This window comes from Corvus moneduloides, chromosome 4 (genome assembly GCF_009650955.1).
Source record: "Corvus moneduloides isolate bCorMon1 chromosome 4, bCorMon1.pri, whole genome shotgun sequence".
NCBI classification, from domain to species: domain Eukaryota; kingdom Metazoa; phylum Chordata; class Aves; order Passeriformes; family Corvidae; genus Corvus; species Corvus moneduloides.
In genome coordinates this window covers 62,186,788-62,212,375 of record NC_045479.1, presented here as the reverse complement: position 1 = coordinate 62,212,375, position 25,588 = coordinate 62,186,788, and the positions used below count along the sequence as shown (strand labels likewise).

General features: G+C 39.6%; 1 protein-coding gene across 3 annotated transcripts in view; it reads right to left on the bottom strand.

The window, feature by feature from the left end:
* The window catches only part of RELN (reelin), a 274,847-nt gene that overhangs the window by 188,166 nt on the left and 61,093 nt on the right, over positions 1-25,588 (bottom strand). For all 3 annotated transcript variants that reach the window (XM_032106018.1, XM_032106019.1, XM_032106017.1), the window contains exon 3: positions 8,720-8,855. In XM_032106018.1, coding sequence (XP_031961909.1) covers positions 8,720-8,855 — 136 coding nt within the window. The remainder of the gene's footprint in view (positions 1-8,719; positions 8,856-25,588) is intronic.

Genomic DNA, 25,588 nt, shown 5'->3' with positions numbered 1-25,588 from the left:
AAACTTTCCAGCAGGAGGTCAGAAAAAGCTCAACAAATGTTTTTGATATCTTCAAGTTAAGGCTTCCTTTCTTTTTTGTTTTTAAACTTTTACTAGAACTCACTGTGAGGAGACCATTGTTATACAGACAAAGGGAGAATTCTGAATATTACTGCGTGTCTACATAACACTTTGTAGATCACTCTATTAAAGTTCTTCCAAATAAACAAGGTGAGAAAAAGAAGTTAATTTGTGTGAACTAAGAGTATGGTCAGAACATCCTTATATGTCCTTGCCTGTGTACACAAACAAAGCAGAATTCAAACAAATAATCTGAAGGCATGAATTTTAAAAAATACAGAAAGTGTTGTTTGTGCCTTTGATGACAGCATGAACAAGCATGATTGCTCTGCTGGGTCAAGGCCAGTGCTCAGCACCCTGCAGGATTGAGGTCTTCACCAAGGCATTTAGCAAGAAGTTAAGGACTTCCCAAAAACAAGACAATGCACTTAACTCCAGCTCATTCATGCACTGGACACATTATCTGCTTAAGACATGGCATTGAAATGATCAGTCCACCAGGAGACATTCCAGAGTTACCAGGGACTTCCATGCAGACATGGTATTTAGTTTTACAGGCTTGTCTGCATGGACAGTTTCTCTCTCTATAACATCTCTTACAATTGTCCTCTGCTTTTGCTTGTATTCGTGTTTTATGTACTATATATCTACCTGCAGAGAATGGTTCCCCACACGTTTAGTGCTCACTCTTTCTATAGCTAACATTCCAAAACAACTCCCCCAAACTGGTTTGTGGCTATTTCAGGATATCATTTTGAAAGGTTTGTTATTGTTCTCATTATTACTTGGCAAAAGACGTTTCATTCAACTGCTCTGATACAGAGGAAAGCCTGTTAGTGGAGACAAAATGTTGGGTATGTGTGCAATATATTCTGTACTGCAGTCATGTTTTCAAAATTAAGCCATTTTGAGAAAAGGGGAAGACAAAGCAATGCTTTGAATGAAACAAAGGTTTATGCTGTTGATGAACTAAAATACATTCCGAAAAATCACCCTGAGGGTAAATTTCAGAGATATTTTTATCAAAATTCAAGTACGAATTTTAAACACAATTACTGATAACTGATTCACAGATTGTGAATTGATGATCTCGTGCACAAAAATAATGATAATGTTGTGCAGAAAGGGAAGAAAGTAAAATCTAATCTCTAGAATTGATTCTAGAATTGCTAAATGAACATTTGTAAGAAGGGAAGTAATTCTCACCATGACCTTTTTATTATTTACATAATACCAGTAGAAAATTACTAAATTTCATTTTATTTCATGCAGGAGGTGCCAGAGTCCTATATGAAGCCACAAGGAAACCTTAACAGAGAAGCCAAAGGCTATACTGAGCTTCCTTCTGCTATCATACACTACAAATATGTGATACAATAAATTTCCATCACACAAAGAAAAGAAACCGTCCTAATATTGTATAATATTGCAGTTTCTACTCTGGCATTGCACAACATTGACAGAAGTAGCATTTTATGTTTCTTGCTTGTCTTTGGAATTAAGTTCAACTAACACCAATAGAATTTTCCTGTGCTTTTACTTTAAACACATGCTCACATAACCGTTTTTTTTCTGGCTTTGTTTTCTTATACCTACTACACAGCATGAGGAGTCTAAAATCACAAATGGCCTGCTGTCTACAAACTTGGAAAAAAGGTTAAAAACTGAGCAGTCCTCTCATTAAAGTGGGCTTTTAGTAGGAGTATCAGTCATCTGAGAGAATATTATACAACAAATTTCACCTCCAAGGAAAAAGGAAAAAAATTGCAAGATTTTATGAACTTTACAAAGTTGCCATTTTTATTCATGCCTTTTAGCAGATTTCAACTGCTGAATAGCCCACTCATTGGAAATTCTTGACACAGACAAATTACTTACTGTTAAGGGTGGTGGGGAGGAAAAAATAATTTTCATGAGTTGGTACAGGATGCTTATGTTTAGGCAGCTGAGTCTGTCTGGGTGGGATTCCAGTTCACATTTAAAAAATCTTAAAATATAGGCCTATATAAAGGTCTACGAGCAAGCTATGTAGCTACTGATCCATTCTGGTCAGTGGAGATCTAGGTCTTAATTCTGCTGCCTAGAAGTGTTAAAATAATTTGAAATACCGTAAGGAAGCTAGTAGAGCTATAGAGACCTTCTAGCCCTGCAGGTACCTCTCCCTAGATGTAGAACTGAATGTCAGACCCTGGATGTCTGTGGAACCAGATTGCACATCCATTAACCCTCAGGGGACTTACAGACATGCAACTCACATAAATACCTACCTACATATCCTATATCCAGTTGAAAACAACTGAAAACCCCTGTTAAGGAGTGGAAGGTTAGGTGCAACCAGCTTTCATCCTCTCTCATGGTTTTGTTGCTTTGCTCTGAACACTTTTGAATACTCCCCATCATGGTACCCTGTGGAAGTATCCTTTCAGCTTTTTTACCGGCTAGGCTCGTAGTTCAATGCCTTAGAAAGCCTCGAGCAGCCTAGAGAGGTAGCACAGGCAATCCAGCATTTCAGTAGCTCCAAAAGCAGCAAATGGTAACTGCAAAGCTGATACCACCAGCAGAATCAAAGAGGGAGAAATACAGCTCTCGACCTGCCTAATTTCCCGCAGTTAAAACTTTTCAAAAGAAACAGACAACAAGAGACGTTCGCAGAAAGAGTTGCAAAGCCAGAGAGAGCGGGCCCCGCCTTGGTCCTTTCTTTTATTCGGAGAACGGGAAAGGGGAGGACTGGAGGCAGGCCCAGGGTGACCGGCCAATCAGACACTGCTGAAGAGTTTGAGTTACATTTGGTTTTGCCCGCGCTTTGGAACAAAGGAGTTCAGAGCACATGGCAGAGGCAAGTGTGTTGGGGAGGGGGAGGGGAAGCTCAGAACAGGCAGCAACAGTACCCTTTGTGTTACATCTTCTGTCAAAAAAGTTTCTGTAAACACCCACAATTTCTCATTAGTTACCTCTGTCAGCTTTACACAAAACAGACAAAACTAACAGACAAGTTAAATCTAATTCTTCATAGTCAGATGAGTCTTTGCTGTTTGAGGTCATAGTTAGAGGAACCACAATGATTCCATGCACAGTGTTTGCATGGCACTGGAAATTAACAGAGAAGATGAACGAGGTAATCTGGGCACCACATCAAAATGGGACATGAGAGCAGAGCCAAGATAGGAATCAAATATTGGCTCGTGATTTTCAGAATATTACACATAATGTTGATTGACAGCACAACAATGCCTCTACCCAGGGAAGTGGAAAACCAAGCAAAGGAGTAATTTTTCTTCATAGTTCTACTAAACTGACACCCCAGCAAGGAACAATTACTGATTACTTTTTTTTTTCTACAAGGCATAAGTTATAAGCAATATGGAAAAATAAAAATGACTGCAACACTGGGCTAATGTTGGAACTACCCTGACTGTAAACAATGACTATCTCTTATTTGGTGCTGCCTGTACAATCCCTGATCCAGAGTCCACACCAATATCACAAAGAGTGCTATGGAATATCTGGCTTCACCCTTTTGTTGCAGTAAAGAGTAGGAAGAGGAATGCAGCATTTATCTGAAGCAGGGAGCTGCTTCTTTACAAAACCCCAAAGTCAAGGCTGTCTGTACATTAAGGTTTCCATATGTGTTATGGCACACTCCTCAACTGAATGCACAGATTTCAGATCATGGCAGCAACTAGGATGCTGTGAACAACAATGTATTTCAGTGTACAATTCTGTGTCATCATACAAATGTGAGGGAGAAAACTTACATGACCATATAATTAAGAGTTGATTATATATAAATGCAAGGGACCTAAGGGACCTCAATTCTGATAGATGTTATTTTCTGTTTACTTTTATGTTATTATTGGTGTGTGTTATCATTGTGTACAAACATAATTGTGTACTTAATCTTGAAGCTTATCCTTTGTATTTCTTACAAACAATTGAAAAAGCCACAGTAAACAGTGTCTTAAATGCCAGTTTAGCTAAGTGGTTTACCAGGGGAATGTGTTTCCTTCAGACAAGAGACCTTTCCCACCCTGGCTAGAGGACTAATATAGCAAAGCATGTAATCTTCTTGGATGTTTATTCAATATTTCCATACTTATTATCATAGGTTTTCTATAAATGCTTTAAATAGGTAACCAAGTCTCTCAATCACAGTCTTTATGTTCTGTAGTGTTTGTACAGCATGATATTTTGAGTTCATGCATTAACACCATTGCCAGTTCCCGAGACAGGCTTAAACACATGGGCATGAGAAGACTGGTTCTGGAACAGGGTACTTCAAACTTCCCAGAAAGAAGTCGTAACTTGAGGTGATTATGGGCAGAGGCATGCTCTCAGTGAACAACACATCTCCTTTCTTGAAAATACCTTCCAACAGTTCAGCTGTCTGCCTCAGCATTCAGTCCCAGACTTTTTCCAGGAGCTGCGCTGAGGATCAGCTGCTGCTGCCTCAACAGAAGCAATGTACCAGTGCCCTGCCTCGGCCACCACAGCTGTCTTACCTCTGTCTTCATACAGGGACACCACCACAGCTATTCCCATTCCTATTGAGTTGTTTGCACCATAAGCTGTGCTAATTAGTGTCACATAAGATGTGACTGGGCCTTTTAGTACTTACTAGCTTATTAGACACTGCCTACAGACTCAGGCAGACAGCTTTACAGAAGTCCAGTCTTCTGTTACTAGAAGTTATAGTGAATATATAGACACAATCATAATTATTAGACACCTGTTCAATGACTGACATAAATGGTTACATAAGATAAATACTTCTTTTTCTAGGTATATTCTACAGCCTACAATTCTATTTAATATAATAGCTGGAACTTCTGCAATAAACCCCACTGGTGGTCAAAACACAATATGCTTTTGCTATTTAGGTCAGCTTTATCACTTTTGCAAACTAGTAAGTTAAGCCATCTATAAAACAACAGGCTTAACAACCTAAGATGCAGCCCAGCATGCCACCCTGCTTAACAGCCATTATTATCCCTGCTGTCAGGCTGAGCTTTAACTAGGTTAGTGTGATCTTAGAGCAGAAATTACAAACCACGAAACCTAGCTGAAGGATTATGAAGATAATATTTTACAAATTTGCACACAATCAGAGAAATTACTTGTTAGTGTAAAGGAGGACCTACTATTTTGTGGTGGAAGAGAGCGTTTACAGATCCTGGCAATTTGCTCGGGAGGCCCTGGTGCTCAATACCTATTTAACATAGTCCTAAGTTATTGCTAAGAAAACTATTCTGCAACAAATGATGCACTTTAGCTTTTATTTCCTCAACTCAGTTGGAGGTATCTATGGTGAAAACATGCTAAAGAATTACATCAAGATGTACTACAGGAACACCAACAGCTTTCAGTGTTTCTCTTAGAAGTGTATTTCATAAAAAGGTACTTTTAATATTTATTTAGTAGCCACAATAAAGTACTTCAAGGAAAAAAACCCAACAGAGTGAAAATAAGTTTGCACACAACTCGTGTAAAAAAATGGCTATTGCCTCATTTTGCACAGAAATAGGTTGGCTCCAGCCACCCCATGGAGCACAGGGCTCTACATCATCCCTTTTCCTGGTGAAACTGGGGAGCAGTCTTGTTGAGTGAAACACTGAGCCAAGGAAAGATGCAAAGCTCCATCAGGTAACCTTGCATTTAGAGCCGGCAGTGGCGCAGAGCTGTGTGCAACGTAAATAACTGGACTGCATCAAACTGCAGAGATGAGGAATATTGGGGTGGGGAAGAAGCTGAGAGCTGTGCTGGCAAGCTGGTGTGCGAGGTGTAAATCCCAATTTTCTGTGCCCCTGCATCTCACATACACAGAAATAAGCTCATCTTCCTTGTAGATCTGTGCCCCACATCCCTCCCCACAGCATTCCTACATCCCTTTATCCCAGAACATGAAAGTTTTCCTCGTCCTCCCATCCTGGAACACAGCAATACCTTGTGTGTCCCTCACTGGCTTTTTAAGTAACCTAAATGTGGCCAGGAGCCATCCTCCTTCACTGTGACTGGGAAATGCAGAGTAGACTGGGAACTGGAGACTGACAGATTTACAGGAGGAATATTTCTGGCAGTTTATAAACAAACTGTGTTGTAGCAGGCAGGATTGTTGCTGGGAATGTCTAGATTTACTGGTATAAATGGTCTGCCAGGCTACTGATTTTATGAAACTTAGTATCTTGATATCTCAACTCCTTTGTCATGTTCGTTTGGTTACCAATGGATACAAGAGCTGAAGAAGAACAGGCTGGCAGCATCGCTGAACGAATCTTGTTTCTGATGGCTTCTGTCTTTTTCAGGACTGAGCTCTAGAGGAACACACCAAAAAGCGCAGATGAAGAGAATGGGAATTTTGCCCACGATGTTTACAGGGTTGTGACCTCTCCGTGTCGTATCCACCGAATTCCATCGTTACAGTGGAAGCCAGAACAGTCAACAGTGTGTGCAGTTAATAAAAGCTATCTGTGCATTGGCCTGTGAGAGGTTTGTCTGGTGACCTTTGTCCAGTTCCTCCAGAGAATTGTCCAGGGAGAGGTATCAAGACTCAAAAATTGCACATCAAAGCTAATGTTAATTAATAACCTTATTAACCATCCCCAGAGAGGTCAAAGACTAATGAGCTGATCTGAATCACAGACATATTGGCAACAAACAGTATAGGAAGTGCTTACCTATACTGCACTCTTGTCAGAGTCTATGAATTCTGGTGTTTTTTGTAAATACTTTCAATTTACACTAGTTAAACAAAAAATAATTCAATTTATATATTAAATGTAATCTATACTAAATTTAAACTTTGTGTTAAATTTACAGTGTTAAAAATATCTTGTTTATTATTTGCTATAAAGGCAAAAAGGAAGACAAACAAGATAGAGTCCTCTGGAACTCTTGAATTCAGGGAACTGGGTAAGGTAGGCAGGCTAACACTGCACAACAAAAATAGCTTTGTTTACTGCAACTTGTGATTTAGTAAGCAGGAGAAACACCAACTGAGGCAAGAAAGTGTGGGCAGCTGAAGAAAAATTGAGGAGGAGGATTAGAGGTAAAACATATTTCTCCTCTTTATATTTCCTTCAACTGAGAAATGAGAATCGGCATTCATAGTAGTATTTGTATTTCTGTAGAGCTACTCGTCAGCTCTTCTTCAACAATGACAAACATGAACAAAAACCCATTACAAAACCATGGAAAAAATCGGCCACAGGAAAATGAATGACTGGTTAGAAACTGACCTCAAAACTCACAATGGAGGATTACTTCTCAAAAACAAATACATTCACAGTCACTGTGCAAGTTAGGACCACAATTCAACAATTATTTCTTGAATACCAGGAAAACCAAAAAATTCAAGAAAGAAAGGGAGTAAGCACGAGCACACAGAGAAGATGTACAGGTAGCTCAAAGAACAAATTTTAGCTGCTTCAACTTGATCAACAAAGAAAAGTATCTCTAGAAAGGAATTAAAGGACCTGTAAACCCCATAGCTGACAGATTTCCTCAAGGTATATACAACTGTTGTATATACAACAAATACACTCTCACAATTCAGTTACCACTCATAAAGACATTTTTTTTCTCAATTTACTATTAGATGTTTAGAAGACAAGAGAGCTAGAAACAAAAATGTCCTGACATTGCCATCACAGCTAATAAATAATGTATCCTGACAGTACAGGCAAAAAAAGTGCATTATGTAGGTAAGGGGAAATATCAAAGCCACAGGTAAATCAATCAACAGGTACTGTGCTCACCATCAACAACTTATGTTCTCAAAGAATTCAGTCGCTCATTTTTTATTTTTTACAGCAGTAAAACGACCTGGTTATGTGGGGCACTTACCTGCTGCTTCCCAGCATAGATTGAAAGGGAATAATACTCAGAAGAAGGTTTGTTTTGACAACAGGACAGCCACAAAAACACAGAAAAGGCCTCTGAAATGCTGCAATTATTCACTTGTTGAATTAGGGTGCAGTCTGCCTTTTTTTTCTTTGAAAATGTCAGACTTCAAACATTTTCTGCTTTTGACTGCATTCTTGGTGTATTTTTTCACTCAAATCTGGTCTACCAAAATTCTGGGACAAATCATTAGAAATTACTTGAAGGTAAAATATAGTAATATATATGCTAATAATTCAAGTTAAGCTATTTTGTTGGAACTTTATTTGGTACTAAATCATCAAAGGTAACTTATGTCTTTAAAACAAATTACCAAAAAAACCCTCTTGGTTATCCTTGGTTCAGCAGAAGTTGAGAGTGTTTTTTGAGAATAAATACTTGAGTATGGCTACTCTCAAATACTTGCATTTTATATTGATGCTTACAATCTGAATAATATATTTGTGTGATGTTCTAACTCATATTAAATGCAACAGTTAAAAGACTGGGTCAGTGCAAATGATCTATATACTTAAAAGGATCAATGATATGATTAATTACTAAGAAGAATTAAATGCTAGACTTCCTACATGCTTTGAAAATAAGAAGTCCTAATATGCACAGAAACTCTTCAGTCAGGAAGAACTCAATATTCTTACTTCAAATTAAAGTCTACACTTGGCAGTGTACTCTGACTGACTTTTATCCAGGCAGAGTGAGCAGGTTAGATCATTTCATTATCTCCAGAGAGATTATCTGCTCATGGCTTGGCGTGTATACGTACATGAAGTTGACACAGCCCGTCCCTGCAGGTGGAGCAATCCAGACAAAACTGAGGTTTGTGGTTGGGAGATGGCTCACATGGGACGCAACCACACTGCACATGAACTGGTTTCCAAACTGGTGGTCAGACATAATTCCTGGGAGAAAGACGCAGAGGAAGAAAACAGTAACGTGTTAATGGCTCATTGCAAGGTGCTAACAGACCGAGAAATGCATCTGCCATGTGTTTCATCATGGCAACACAAAATGAAAAAACCCCAGGGATGTGCCATGAAGTAATTAGAATTAATGCTAATTAAAATACTGGAGCCGGCCTTTGCTTGAGCCAAGGCTGACTTCGCATTTACTGCAAGGCTCTGTGTATTTACTGCTATTAGTCTTCATGAGGCCAATACCAGAGGAACTATTTGCATTTTCAAAGGAGGAGCTGGATCACAGCTACTGTAAATCAGTTATTCCATTACCTTATTTACACCCATCACAGATCTAAAAGAAAATAACACCTGAAGCAAAAAAAATGTTCTAGTTTAATAAGAAAAATGAAGCTCTTAGAGAAAGGTATTATCTCTTAGTAGACATGTATTTGGAAAAAAGAGATGAGCTCTGGATTAATGAACTCTTCTGATCTGAAATAAAAGCAGCAACCTTCCACAGTTTTACCAGTACACATTCCTTTGATATTTTTTTTATTCCTTTTTCATACATGCCTCTAATATACGAATGAATGTAAATGTCATCTATTAATCCCTCCCCCTGGAATTCTCTACAGTTCATCATTAGACAAAAGAACTGTATTTTTAACATAAAACAATGTCTGACAGCAATCTTTTTCCCATTGGAGCCCTTTTGTAGTTTTCTACAAAGTAGCGCAAACTTGGTTGTTTGTTTGACACCCTTTGGCTTAAAGGAAGGCAATCTTACCAGAATGGATCACTACACCTTTACTCCTAGTACATGAAAGAGTAAATGATGAAACTATTCTTTTTAATGCAGTTATTAGAAGAGAATGCCTTGTTCCAAGTTACTTCAAATATTGAACCTTCATTTCAGAAAACAGTGACATGGGCTGAAACATTGCTAATAGGATCAAAAGGAAAAGGGAATGGGAGCAGGCACCACTGCATTCAAGAAGGTCACTGTCAGCTGTTTGGTGATTGCATCTCATAGTTTATAGTGGCTGGTATTTCCCAAATTAGCTTGTTGCAATTCAAACAACAACAGAGAAGTAAAACCCATCTCTGACTCTCAGCATCCTTTATTACTGGGGTTTTGGTAATTCTCCTGTAATGTGAATGCAGCAATTTCTCGTAAGCCCCCACAGATCCAGAGGTGGAAGGAGTTTGCAAGTGAGAGATTTATGTCAAGCAGGGGGATGAATCCTTCCTAATGCAAACACTCTGCTCCACCTGGTGTCCCCAGGAACTGGATGCCAGCAGCACCTTGTGGGGAGTGGGGGCTGTCTCACAAGCAAACCATTTCTCATTTTATAGACCAAAAACAATGTCTGAAATCCCAGTCGGGTACCGGTGAGTATGACAAACTACAGCTCAAGGTTATGGATGTTATTTGTCCTCAGGGCTATGAAATTCTAAACCAGCTTCGCTTTTTGGGGGGGAAAAATGAGTCACAGTGAATTTAAGTGATCCATCCCAGGAGTGACAGGAGGAAGCAGGTGATGTGCTGCCTGTATCTTTTACAAACAACCACAACCTCCTCATTCAGGGTTTTTCAGCTAGTTCCCCACTGAGAATACACATGAGATTTTCTGTCATTCACACAGTCACAGCTCAAATCCCCAAATGATGCTGAAGCTCGCTGTGTCAGGATAGTCACAGAGAAGGCTCAACTTCCCGAGTGGAGCCTCTTTTCTGGAGATCAGTGGTAGGGAAATACAGAGAGATGGTATTTTACTGACTCTTCTTAATGGCAAGAGACTAGATACAGATGACTTACAGATGACAGATGAGGTTTGGACATCTCTTGCCATGCTGTATTGCTTTATTTGCCTTTCTTGGCTAATTGGGAGGGGTGGCATTAACATCCTTAAGGAATCCCACTTGACTGGTGCCCAGGCTCATTGCCCTGCTCTCACTGCTGAAGTCCTGCAGCAGTGCTCTGCTGGGACAGATGTGTCCAAAAATACTCACAGAGAGGTCCCTCACAGAGCAAATGTTATTTAGACAACTGCTTTACTTTGCCCAGGGTGAAAGGCTGTATCTCTGATTCTTTCCCAAAGCTGTGGACCTTGTCCCTCTCTCTGAAGTTTGTGCTAATGCCAGTGACTTCAGCACTGTGGGCTGGGGTCTTGGGGACTGCTGCAGAGCACCAGCTCTCATCTGTCGTCATCCCTGCCTGTACGATGGGAAGCAGCAAGCCACAGACCATCAGGTTAATTAAATAACAGATGCTGTCAGGGGAGAAGCAGGAACAGCCCTTCAGTTTGAAGGAATTCCCCTTTCTCCACAGCCAGCCAAATACAAGGGAGGACAAAGGCTGCCCTAACACATCCCCCAGCCAGGGGACAGGCAGACCAGCTTGGGAAATATGACTGCTTCCCTCCCAGGCAGCAACTTGCGAGTTAATGAACTCCCTAGATTTCAGGCAGTATACTGCAAAAATGTGTCTAATACATCAAACACATACAACATCTGTGGAGAATTTCTTTTTCCTTTGATTTACAGTTTAAAAAAAGAACAATTTTGCAGTGACTAGAATAAATTCTAAACAATTAAAAAACCCAACTCATTCAAGTTTTTTTCCAAAAAAAAAGTCAATGAATAGTACAGCAATCATTCAAAATCCCAGTTTTATAATTTTATCACCATGTTGTCTTTATATTTTATTAATAATTGATTGTCGTAATTTTTACAATAAAAACAACCCTCCTCTTCTGCTGGACCTTTACTGAGTACATCAACTCCATTTAGGAGTTCAGAGCCTTCAGAACATTTAACAACAATTAAATAGTGCAACTTCAGTGAGTGACAGCAATATTAAAAACCTAAAAATCCCAAGGTTTCCTATTGAAAAGGCAAACATAAAAACGATAAAAATGCAAAAAAACAATGAAAAGTTCAATTTATACTAAGAACTCACTGAATTAAGGACAAAGAATATTTCACTCTTTTTCTTCCAGTCTTTTTGCAGTCCCTTGCTATGGAAGGCAGCTCCTCTCTTCTCCTCCAGCCCCTCTCCAAACTGGTAAGCTGCATCTCAGACTGCATGTTTGCCCCATAGCAAATCAAGGTCAGTGTTGTCTATAGGTATCTCCCTCACATCCAGGTGACCAGTGCAACAATATACATTCAAGTCTAGTGTTTACAAAACTAATAATTTTAAGGTAAAATTTTAAGATCTTGTATAAAACTCTATAAACACTAGCAAAAAATCAAGTGTTTCCATGTGACTTAATGAATACTGAAATGTTCAAAGTTTTGTGAGAGCTACCCATCTAAAATGTGGTGCATGCAAAGAAGCTGTTAGAATCTCTCTGAACTCCTTTTGACTTGGATTTTACAGTGTGCACTCATCATAATGACGTTTCAGACATCTGCACTTTCTAGATTCTCCATCTTCTAAAATTTCTGAGGCTTTAGGATTCTCAGTATAATCATTATAACCATTATAACCATTCAAATCCCAGACATGCTTTGTACCTGCCAACAGCACTGCTAGGAGAGGAACTAGACATTCTCAGTCCCTCTCAAGAGGGAACTCAGCAGCTGTTTTTATTGTGTAAATTTAAAAAAAATGTGCCTAGCTCTTTTCAATACAGTATCTGTAGTCACTGAATCAAAGAACTTCTATGTGAAGAGGTAGATTTCAGGGGTAAAATAAATACAAAAAATGCACAGATAGAGAAAAATATTGAAAGGAAAATCTTAAGTCAGATGACAAATACATAGCTTCAATATTTAAATGTTTAAAATTATTTTGTTGATAATCAGAATCACTAGTAGGGCTGTAACAGCTAATGCAGGGAAATATTTTGCTTCTATTATAAGATGTCATACAGGAAGGTGAGCGAGACGTGAAAATACTGATTAAGGTGGTCCACAAATGACCAAATTCAAGTGTTGATCCTGAACTCATTACTTTCACCTTGTTGTATAGCTTCTCCAAAAGGGAGAACAATAGATTATAGCAATCATTCTCCCGTTTGGGCTCCTGGAAGCCAAAAGATGATCTTTCCTACTGGCAGAGCTTGGGAAGCATCTAATGGTGTAGATAAAAGCAGGAAAGAGCCATATCATTCTCTGCTTTCTGAGAAACATGGATCTGCAATAGCTCTGACTTAGCCTGAGTTATGTAACTACATAATGTTCTGTATTACAACATGACATATCCTCCTCAGAAAACAGTTTTCTAAACCAGAACTTCATATAAGGAGCTCATCTGCATGTCAAGGTCCTTGGTAAATCCTTCATTAAAGCTAAATTTCCAGTGATGAACCAGATGGCAGGCAGTGTACCATTTCCTATTTATTACATTAATTGAGTATGATATTAAATAAGAGGGTGAACGTTAAATACAGGTGTAAATTGACTGACCACATTTTGGCTTTGCTCCTTCTAAACTGATTATCTGCTACATGCTTCCATTTTCAAAACTATGTGTAAGTGACAGCAAAATGCCAAACATAAAATATTGATGAAAAACCAAGAAGAAAAAGCTCTAAATGACCAAATAACTCTGAGATCTTTGAGAAAGCAATAATTGCTGATTAGTAGATAATAAATTTAAGTCAGAAACAGACATTTTCAAATTAGATTTTGCATTATGTAACAATAAAGTACCTAGTCCTAGGAACCATCTTTTCCCTTAGGAAACAGAGCTGGAGGACTACATTCTTCATCCATGCTCTAGCATCTCAAAGGGTTATCCACAAATCCACAAGGTAGGCACAGTTCTGCCTGGTGTTACAAAGCAGGGAGTGATGCGAAAGGGGCTGTGCCCGAAAACACCTCCAGTGCTGAATCCCATGCTGAGGTGGCCAAACCAGGGCTTGCAACTTGTGTTTCCCATGCAGCACCAGGGGAAATGTAGGATGATTAATTTTTTTTCAAAATGGAAAGATTCTGGTAGCCATTGGAGGTTTTTTTTATTATTATCAATTAAAGCAATCACTTTGGCAGGGAGCTTATGCCCACAAATCTCTACTTTCCAGAAGCACATCCTCTCTATGAAGTTGAAGATCAGTTATACAGAGAGCTGCCCCCACGCTCCTGTCACATGTAAGACTAAACCACTCAGATGCAGGAGTGCTGGGACAAGTGACAACTTGGTGGCTACTAACAAGGAGCCTGGCTTCTCAGTAAAATCCCCACAGAACAGGCCTTAAGGACTGCTGCAGAATCAGAGTCCTCCTGCAAGTTAAGGGAAAGCCATGTGCCTCTCCACATTATTTGAGGAGCAGCAGAGGCCCCAGCACAGCTGGACCAGTGGCTGGCAAAATGTGGACTCACAGAAAGCCAAGTGAAGCACTTAAGGAACATTCGAGGTTAAAATCTGAATGTATATAGACATAAAGTGCTATTTACAGCCGTTGAAGCTGCAGCTTTCAGACCACATTTTCAGAGGTAGGAACCTCCCTTTATCTTGCGTATCTTCAGATGTTTAAAGGACCTTTTTGAGCCTTACCTGTAAAAATATATAAAAATGAAATATATGTTTCCACAGAATGCTACAGAGAGTGAAATAATGGCTTAGTTTTAGTTACTGGAAGAATATTTGAGTAACATCCTTAAACTGTTATGAACCCCTTTCAGGACCCTGCAGTGAAAGTCTTAAAATTTTAGAACTAGTTATGGGAAGAAAATCAAATTGCTCCTGTTTTTGGAGGGTTTTGTCTTTAAAAAAAAAGAAATCCCAAATATTTTTAAGGAAAACATCAGTAATCTGTGTTAAAATGGACCATTGGGAGTAAAGAAATATCTGGAGCTGGTAAATATAATTTCTAAAGCATGAACACAAACATAAAGCTATGAGCTCATGCAGTTTCTACCCAGGCCAGTAGCCAGCTAAAGGTAACTAAATTACCCATGCAAATTCCCTTCAACCACAGTAAAAGTGCAGATTATGGCCCTAAGTGAATTGCACCCACCCAGCTAAAATATGCTGTTGCCGATTGATTTTGGGGGGGTGATTTCATTCTGCTTCACAAGAGAAAACACATCTCATTTGACAGAACGTAACAGACTGCTAAAGCACTTGGTAGCCCTTGTGATCAATTAAGGGTCAGGATGGTTTGATAAATAATTAAACAGTATGAAGAAAGAAAAGACCAGCAACCAACAGATACATTCTTCCACCCAGCAATATGTTACCTTTATCTTTCTTGGAGCCAGGTCTTTGTTTCATTATTATTATTACTACTGCTTCACTATTAAATAATAAATCCTTTCACTATCTGCAATGCTGGGGGGAAAATTACCATCCACATGTTAATAAGAACACTAGAAAAAAAGACAGATAAGTGTATCACATCCTAATAAACTCTGTCATTAAAATCCGTAAGTCCTTCTGGGGTCAGGAGACAACCAGAGCCTAAATACAGCAACCTAATTCTTCAGAGGGTACCACTGTGCTGAAGTGACTCACACTTGAGGTAAGAAGCATGGGTTTTATAACCTTTTACCTCATATGTGAAATTTAAATGTATTTTCCGAATAGTTCTGAAAACAATAATTTATTGCAAGTTCACATTTGAATTACATTCACAAAGTGGGAGTCAGGTATGAAACAGTTCAGTTTAGGGCTTTTAGGTGCTTACAAGAGAAGTGTTTTATAGCCACATTTGTGAATATTTACTGAAGCAAGCCCTTCACTAGAAACACCAGTTTGCAGGAATGAACCACTAATGAACAGATTTTTGAAAATTTACTCTGAAAGAGAGGATATATTTTTGCTTAATCTCTCTTTTAATGTTCTACTTTAAAGGGATTGTTAATCAAAACTTTTGAGCAGCCTTTTGTTAGAACCCACTTAGGGTTATAATTTCATCTCAGGGATTTATGAGTACCGGTCTCATTAAGCCTAACAGGAGATACACATATGGAAATTGTGGAGCATGGGGAAGAGAATATCCCCTTTCTATAGCATAATTCTCAGGATACTGAATGAGTCCCTTGTGTAATGTGTGATTTGGCTCCATGAGCCAGGGGAATGGGGTGGTGAGACCCTGGTCCACAGTGAGTTGGTGGTTTCAGGCCATTGTCAGAAGGGGTGAGAAGACAATTTGCTGCTGAAATCTAAGTGCTCCATAGAGAGCAATGTGGCACTAACTGCTCCAAGGAAAGTTGATTTAGTAACAGTAAACAGGGACCAGCAGTAATAGAAATAGAAAATGCTAACGAGTTACTGTGTTGCTGAAATATAGAAGAAAAAATCTATTTCCAAAGGTTTGAGCCAAAATATATTTTAAATGTTTTCCTAATAGTCCCAGCATGTTTTATAATAGCAACTTACATATTTTTTTTTATAGACCTGTTAGGCCGATACCTTCATTCAGTACTAGCTTTTCATAGGTTCTATTTTAGCACCAAAATCCAGTTTATTCTGTTGAAGGAAAGCAATTGTCCCTGGTTTGCATCCACTTTTTTTTTTAATTGTTACTGTATTTGAATGGTGTCTTATCCATATGAGCAGCTCTTGTACAACTTCCAAAAAATATTGCATTGTTCTGAATCTTTCCACTTCGCAAATGTAAATCTGTGTCTCAGGAGCCAAACATCAAACTCTGCTTGATAGGGTTTATACCAATGATAAATGTGACAAAGGAACATCTTGTTGTCACACCAGACATCTGCTCCCACCAGACTCATCCTCGGAGCCAGCGGTAACCACATCCTTCTCCTTACAGCAGTGACAATTCACCAAAGCAGCACTGGAGCCCCTGGAATTGGCCCAGATTTGCTTTAGTAGAGATGAAACTGTGAATCAGCAGTCTTAACTGACAAGACCATCCTCACCTGCTCACTTAAACAGAGCCATGAACCAACCAAACCTCCCTGCTGACCAGAGCAAGGAACATCAAATGAAACATTGCTGCGCAGTAACTAGAACATCACTGCACAGCTCAGTAAAAATGTAACTGCCTAACACTCATCTATAAATTCATGCATCCCGATTGGATCTATAAAGCATCCTTTCAAAGGCAGTAGCTTCCAAAAGTTGTTTTTATTAAATCAACCAATCTTCGCCCCAGACTCAGCTGTGCTGGGCTGACTGGTTTGTACAGTGACAACATCTCTTCTTGGCTATACGGTTGCTGGTAACACTTCCTGGTATCCTGTTTACTCTTCTATAGCCTAGCATGACTAATTGGGATAATGGCTTTACCTACAAAACCCTAAGTCCCTCTTCAATTTATTTTAAATGATCTTAATGGTTTCTGGCAGTGTTGTAGTTGCTAGGTTTAGTTTAGCAGGCTGCAGCTTTCCTGAGAGCTCAGCGGGGATGCTTCGGGCAGTGTGACCATGGTTGCCCTCCCGTAGTCCATTTTTGTTGGCCCTGTGGTTCTTGCTCCAGCAGCTAGCAGCACTACAACCACTGACGGAGAAGGAGGCAGAGAAGGGTCTCTCCATGAGGGTTTGAGAGGACTTTAATCACATCTCGTCCATGCGATATCCAGAGGCAGAGAGACCTTGTGGTCTGGGCGTAGGGGGCTTTTCTCAGGGGCTCAGGGCAGTCCCTGGGTGGGGTTGGGGTACAGGAGCCAATAGGGAGAAACCGAGGGAGTGGCCAGGGCTAAGGGCAGGGGAGAGCGGGAGGGGGAACATGGCATCAGAAAAGCAGTGGGTTAAGAGATCACCACATGGCAGCAGTCTGCCTTGTAACGCATTTCCTCTATTTTGATCCTTCGCCCGCAGCCATATTTTGCATTTGCCCTCATTGCCGTCCCTGCCTCAGTCACCACAGGACCCACTTAGTGCCTCATATCTTGGTTGCACTTGCACTGTTTCTAATTACTCTTTATATCTCTGTTATCAACATTACTGGTGAACTATGATGCTTTAAAATTTATAGTTTCCTTCAAGGCAAATTAAGTCAGTCAAACCAATCAATGACGATAACTACTTAATGAAACCAGAGGGACTTCCATATAAATCTTTCCAGATGGAGTATTTATCATTTGCAGACATCTCTTCCTGTTTTTGAGTGATGTTGTTGTGGAAGTTATCCCATTTTATCTCCCAGTTCCTTATCTCAGGTGATCTGAAAGTCAACTTGAAACCACACATTGTGTTGTCTGGGTTAGCTGGGATAGAGTTGGTTTTCTTCCTAGTGCTGTGTTTGGGATTTAGTATGAGAATGACACTGATAACACGCTGATGTTTTAGTTGTTGCTCAGTGTGCTGACCCCTAAGTCAAGGACTTTTCAGTGTCTTATGCTCTGCCAAGGACCAGGTGCACAAGAAACCAGGAGGGAGCATGGCCAGGACGGCTGACCCGAACCGGACAAAAGGATATTCCATACCATAGAATGTCATGTTCAGTCTATAAACTGGGGAGACTTGGCCAGAAGTTGCCAATTTCTGCTCAGGGATGGGAGGGGCATTGGTCAGCAAGTGGTGAGCAGTTGTGTTGGGCACCGTTTGTTTTTTCCCCTTGGGTTTATTCCTTTCTCTTTTTTTCATTTTCATTATGACGATATTTTACTTTATTTCAATTATTAAACTGTTCTGATCTCAGCCCACAAGTTCTACCTTTTTCTGATTCTCTTCCCCATCCCATGGGGTGGGGAGGGGATTGGAAAGTGAGAGAGTGGCTCACTGTAGTTGGAGTCTGGGGTAAAAGTATGACATGTACAGAAGCCATGGTTTGTCCCTCACCAGCATTGACTGCAACATCTCCACAGAGCTGGAGACAAGATGCACTTTCCATTCAGAGGAGCAGTCCTGGAGGTGCTCCAGGTCTCATGATCCCCCTTCCCACAGCTGGGCTTACAGCAGCCTCAGCAATGCCTACACTAAGGTGAAATATGTAAGGTCTCCTACAGCCCCAGGTGCCCTTGCTGGGACACTGAAGTGACCTGTGGCACACCTGGTCCCACAGTTTCTGGAAGACTTTTGGGACAGCTGAGCCTCACAAAAGCCTATCTGCTCAGGAAAGATGGCACACAGGCAGAAGAGCTGCATCTGTGGGGGAAAAACCAGCTGAGAGGATGACAGACTATGGTTTTATCTTCAGACATTTATACGTGGCCAACTGCTAGCACACGCACTGTTTGTAAGCACCACTTACAGTGTCTGTAACACTGTGATCAAGAGTAAGATGTTTGCCTTTTTTCAGCACCTGACACCAGTGATGCAGTATTGCTGGTTTGCTACAAATTCCTCAGAATTCATAAATATAAAAACTAGAACCATAAATAAAGCTTCATAATGGGCACCATGGCCATTCTCAGCCTCTGCAAAAGGGTGAGAGAGCAGAGAAATCACTGACCAAGTTGGTGGGAGAGTTAACGGAGAAGTGAGGCTGGAAAAATGGTATTATGAATTGAATGGTGGAATTTCAATTAAAATTGTCAATTGCCAGGAGTTCTTTTTTTGAAACTATGCTGAAATTCAATGCTGCTGGCTGAAATCCACCAGTATCTCTGCCCGGATCAAATTAGTGGTGGAAAGAAGCACAGGCCTGTACACCAGCTGTATTCTCCACAGATATTCTGATGTTTCAGGACAAAACCTGCTGGATTTGCCTCCTCTGTAGCCACAAACCTATTACATCAACCGCTTTTATAGCATAGGAGCACCAAACTGGGACTGCTGTGGCTGGCAGGCTGGTGGTGGTGATAATGCTTTAGGTCTGGGCTAAAGCATTTGTGTAAGGGTGAGTGTGCTGTGTAGCAGCAGCAGGATGTGGGAACCCAGAGGGCACAGCCAGCCTGGCTGAGATCCCATCCATCACCAGCACCTGACTGACCCCCACCAGGGTGATCTCAGTCAGTCTCCCCTCATTGTCACCAGAGAAATGCACAGGGGGGATAGAGGCAGAAGTTTTGATATTCAGGTACTCAGTAAAGCTGGAGTTTGAAAATCAAAGTGTTCCTTGCTCATGCTTTTCCTCATCAAAACAAAAATATCAACTGTGATTTGCAGACTTCTGTGGTATTTTTGGCAAAAAAAAAAAAAAAAGAAGAAAATTTCCTTTTCTACAAACACACAAGAAGTTGCTTTAATTCTCTATGCATCTTTAACATCTCTTTTTACAATTTACAGGACAAAACAGAAAGTCTGGCAGTTGTTCCCTTTCCCTTGTAAAATGTGCAGTAATTTACTTTGCCTCCTGGTTTATCTTAAATTGTGCAATGATCTTTGCAATTCATACTGCCTCTCCCCCACTGGTCAACAATGGACCATAATGTTGAGAATATTACGAAGAGAAGGGCAGCATTGTCAGAAGGCTGAATTTCTGCCCACTGAAGGCAGAATGGCACCCATCAGAAGAAAACTCCTCAGAAAATGCTTTGCAAGCTAACAAACATGAACAGCAGCAAAAATTTTCAGGAAACAAAACTTAAATACAAAGCTTTACACATCAAAAGAAGCAAAAATAATCACAGCCAACAAGCTCAGAAGAAGAGCAAATTATTTGACTAATTCATTCCCACATCACTACTTTTACTCTAATGAAAAAAAAAAATCACCCATGAAAAAAAATCTAGTGCATTGCCCCCTGCCATATGGTATATATTAAGACATACATACCACAGACAGAAAATTGTAACACTGCAGTTTTGTTTCTATCTGACAACACATACAGTCAGTTGAGAGTCACAAGAATGGGAAGAAAGGAATGCTGCATTTTATTCCTTTGCCTGAAACTTGCTTCTAGACAAAACATCATGAATCCTAAACATGCAAAAGCACTTTCAGATCAGATATAAGAAAGGCAAATAAAAACAAGCTACCGAGAACAGTAACCCCCTTATAAACTATCAGTCAATGCTAACCAAAACTACTGGAGAAAAAGATTGCAGTTTTTGAAGTCTTTGTCCTCAGAAGAGCACTTTATGACTAAATGGTAAAGGCTGATCTTCTGCACTCATTTAATGTTCAATATAGGATCTGAAAATATAGTCCTGGGGGTATGTCCATGAAGCTGCTGTTGGGTTGACCCAGAGGCAGGGCTGAGCTGTTTCCCCCAGAATGGCACACACTGCTCCACACACTTGGTGGAGCTGCAGTCCCCACTGTGCTGGGTGTCCTATGCACTTATGGAAAACAAAATGAAAACAGAAAACAATATTCACATCTGAAGCCTAATCAATGTCCATGTGGTAGCAGCCAATATCACAGCATGCATGAAAATTAAGTGTGCTACAGAAATAGGGTGCAGGAGCCCTCTACTGCATAACTTTCAAATCAACTCGTGGTTTTGCTGAAAAGAAGAAAGCTTTATCCAGACCTACAGAAATATGAGAACACCACCAAACTAAAGATCATGTGTAAGAAGGTCTGAGTTGCACTTTAGAATTTGGGATGGAAATGGGAAAAATATTTGAACTCCAGATGTGGGGTGTGAGCGTGAGCAGAGCATCCCAGGTGCTCCTGTTGCATCAACTAGATGCTTGAATTTAATCTTAAACCTTGCTTGCTTCAGTTCCATGAATGAACACTTCTGAAAGCCTGCCTTTCTCAGCTGATGCCCCCCACTGTGACTGTAGTAGGATAAATGTTCCAAGATTTTACTGTGGTTTTAAAAAGGATTTAAAAAATACGCTAAGTCAAAGTAACACCCAAGGGACTTACACTAGAGAGCTGCAGTCCCATTAATGTATAAAGAGAAGGCTAAAAATATAAAGATAAAACATGGCTCTGCTTTTTGACGTGCTAATCTGCCCTTAAAAAGAAAAATACCTTGAAGAGCTGCAGCTCTACTGGGAAGTTCCCCCCTTCATTATTGTTTTGCAATAATGAAAAAAGTGTGTGTTTCACTAAGGGAGAAATTTAACTTTCCATCTCAAGGTCTCAAATATATTTTTTCTTGTTCAAAGCCGATTAGCAGTTCAGAAAATGAGAAGGTCTCCTAATTTACATTAATCTCAGCTCTGCCTTGCATGCTAATTGATGTGTTTTCTTCTGGGACTTCCAGATACTTTGCAGTTGTAACATTGCTGTTTCACACTGTAACATCAGCTCTCACAAATATCAGTTCTTCTCCACATGCCCGTGTTCTCTAACCTGGCATTGGTGTTTTTCTTGGAAGGTATCTATTGTTTTAGTTAGTGCTTCTGGATCCTGTTGCTCATTGATAAACTAATATATAAAAGGATATTTCTGGTAAATAAATGCTTGACAAATCTGCATGGATTAGGGAGGTTCCAGTTGATCTACCACTATGGGCCAAACATGCCAGATAGTTTTATCTGGAAGAATGTGGCATCCTAAAGCTAACTAACAGAGTATTATTTAGTGCAGTGGCCAAATCATCATTGAGGAAGAATGTTGTACTGATTGAATCTCTTCTTGGGTAGATTGAAGCCATGGCCATACAAGTGAACCCAAATGGTGACAGAGGCATTCCAGAGGGAGGCTGAAGATGACACCATGGTGGCCACCTGGGGAAGATGCTCCATGTCTACAAGTGAACAAAGGCATGGAGGAGTGGGGAATGCCTGTGTCCTGCTTCCCCAAAACATATTCATAGTAGAACATTTGTCATCAGTTATGGTGGCTGTAATGAATTTACCTACTCCACACTTGTAACACTGCCTGGTCTTTATTTTGCAATTTATCTCAACAAATCACCATACTTCACTTCAAAATAACTTCCGTATTTAGTTTTCCACCTATTTTTCATTTAAATGTTTTGAAATACAAGTGTTGCGCAACTGGAGCTGCAGGCTGTCCTGGCAATATGTCAGAAGCTCCAGGGCTGCCATTACTGGGTATATGGGTGTACTATTTTTCTGGGGTGATACATACAGTTTTATTATTCCTTACACAGCTCTATGCAGTGTAGTACAAAGTATAGATCGCTCTTCGGAGATGACATCTAAGCTTCAAATACATAGCCATAGAGAAATAGTAATGATGGAAAGACCAAAAGCATGCAATATGATCTTCCAGTTTTTGAATGCTTCTTTTTCCCTTGTTCATTCTTAAACGATACATTTAAGAGATCCTTTAAAATAGCAAATTAAGGAAATGAAGCATTTTATCACACACAAATACACAGACCTTCACACTGCGTGACATAAGCCCAGATCTGTCCAAACCATACCAACAGCTTATACCACTTGAACTAGCTATCTTAAGATAATTGTTTGGTTATGCTGAAATCACTTTTCTGAATAATTAGACTCCTGTGAGCAGCTCCAAATTGGCTTTCAGCTAATTTCAGTTTAAGTCAGCTACTGATAAGAATATATAAAATTGTAAAACTTATATAAAAACTGAGTAAACACTTGAGCCCTTGATAGCTCCCATGGGAATGGTCCAGACCACTTGAACCTATACTTTAGATGCTTAATGAGGCAGTCTTCACACAGGAAATGATTACAGTTCTTTTATAAACAACATGGAGAGATGGGTGCTTGTGATGGGCTCCACAGAAAACTACCTATAACTTATGTCCCACTCAGTTTTCAAGCATTCCTTGATAATAAGGATTACAGAGAACAAAAATTTAATACCTGCTACAAACATAGCCCTACAATACAGCCGTTTTCAAGAAAACGAAGGAAAGAAATCTTTGTCTTGTTAGCAGGCACCTTTTATTTTACTATCAAAAAAAGACTCTTGATAGAGATTACAGCCTGTGAGCTAAAACAAATTCCCAATATTCACTGCAGATGTGGTGTTCAGAATTTTAAAATCTTTTTATAAATAATTCTACTCTGTGCAAATGGCAATTTTCAGAGACATGTAACCTGTGGATTACTTCAGGAGAAATATGCCATTAGTGATAGCTACCTCAGTAAATCTAATTTACTTTTGAAGTAGGAAAAAAAGTAAGATTTACTTGAAAATTAGTCAAAGAAAAACATTTAGAACAAAAAGCCTGGATTGCAGAGAGGTCATGATAGATCTCTGAACAATAGTGGGTGAGGCAGGTTGGTTTTGGTTCTCTCTGGAGTGCTTTGAAATCGTGAAGGTAACAAAAGATGCTATATTAGCACAGAAAAGTTGAGAATAACCTTCAAGACTCAAATCTTTGCTGCTGAAGGGGATCGTTTTAATGTGATGCTTTATTCATAAAAAATGAATGTATGGCTATATTCAAAGCTGTGCCTGAAATGTCTCAGAGCATTTGGACAAGAAAGTAATAGCTAAACGTCTACATCTGTACAAGTATGGCTGTAGATATAAGTGTGCTCCACATCAGTATAGGTCTTCTTACAGGAAAAATGATTCAGTTAGTACAGTATCAGATATCTTTATCCTGTTAGAATTGGATCTCTGCTAGAGAATATACCAGTTTGATCACAGCTTCCTTCCTGGAGCTCCTGTTGTTCCATCAGTACTTACTTTTTGTACATAAAATACATCTTAAAATCCAGTATATCATAGAAAATCTTATTTTAGAGCTTCTGAAACTCTGTCCGGAGGATATTTCCTGAAGGAAAGGCCTTTCTTTGGTCAGATGGTCTAAGCAGGAATAGCAGTACTTTTGCTTTGAGGTTTTGCTTTTCCCATGGAGCTTTACTGAGCTCTGATGTGCGTGGTCATGCGGTTCTTCCTTATAACTACTCAAAGAAAGAACATCCTATTCTTCACTCCTTTCTGAAGGGCCACCAATGGACTGTGTTACATTCAATTAAAAAATGCAGCTATGCCACATATTGCAGTATGTTCCAGGAGTGTTGACTGTGAATTGAAGGCTGACTTACAAACTTTTTATGCATTTTGTAAAAAACCACTAGTTCTTCCTGCCCCAAACTCAACATCTGGGTTCTTTGGTTAATTGTTCATACTTTGACTTAAACAGCTTCATTTGAACAGGTTCATTTGAACTCTGGTCTTATGCTTACTTCTCCCTTGTTCCCATTGCTTCAGCAAACATCCTTCCCCTCAGCCTCTCTACCTTCCCATTCTTTCTACTCTGCTTCCACACTGTCTGTAGACCTCAAATATCCCTGTTCAGATTTTCTCTGCAACCCATCCCTTCCATTTCCTTCCTCAAGCAGATCTCAAATGACAGTCCTCACAACAGGACAGAGCTATCTTCACCTTCCTTCTTGAGAAGAAGTGGAACCAAGTAAATATCAAACAGCTAATTCCTAGGCAAACCCCCAGGGTTCACAAAATCCAGCATATATTGGTCAGGGGTTTTTCTGTCACCAATTTTCTCAGAATAATATGCTCACAAAATCCAAGAGCGTCTGTACAAACCTTTCAAATCCTCAGGTGACTTCTGAAACTAAAATGACAGACAAAGAATGAAAAATGCCATTTCATTACAATGTGCCATCAGCAAAAGAGCACCTTTCCCTGTATTGTTCAGCCATTTGACTGAAATCTGCAGAATTCCAGTTTGGCTCATGACAATTGTTGATTCTCTTTGTGTCATTCCCATTATTTGAAGGGCCTTGTTGTTTCCAGTCTCATCTAAACATAACTGGCCTATGTTGTAATTAAACTTTGATCAATTTTTTAATGGGATCTCAGAGGAAAACAGTATTTGACTAACATGTATTATTCTGCATGTATTAATCAAGTGAATTCTTGTTGAACTGACGGAATTTCACATAATAACAACTCTTCTCCATTGTTAATTAGCAGAGCAGAAAAATAATAGAATCTGTTTTCACTGAAATAATACTTTTGTAACCAGAATATTCTGAAACTTTTATTTTAATTTTCAACTTTGATTGATTTAGTTTCATTTTTAGCCTTTCCTGAGTCACTTTACTTAAAAATAC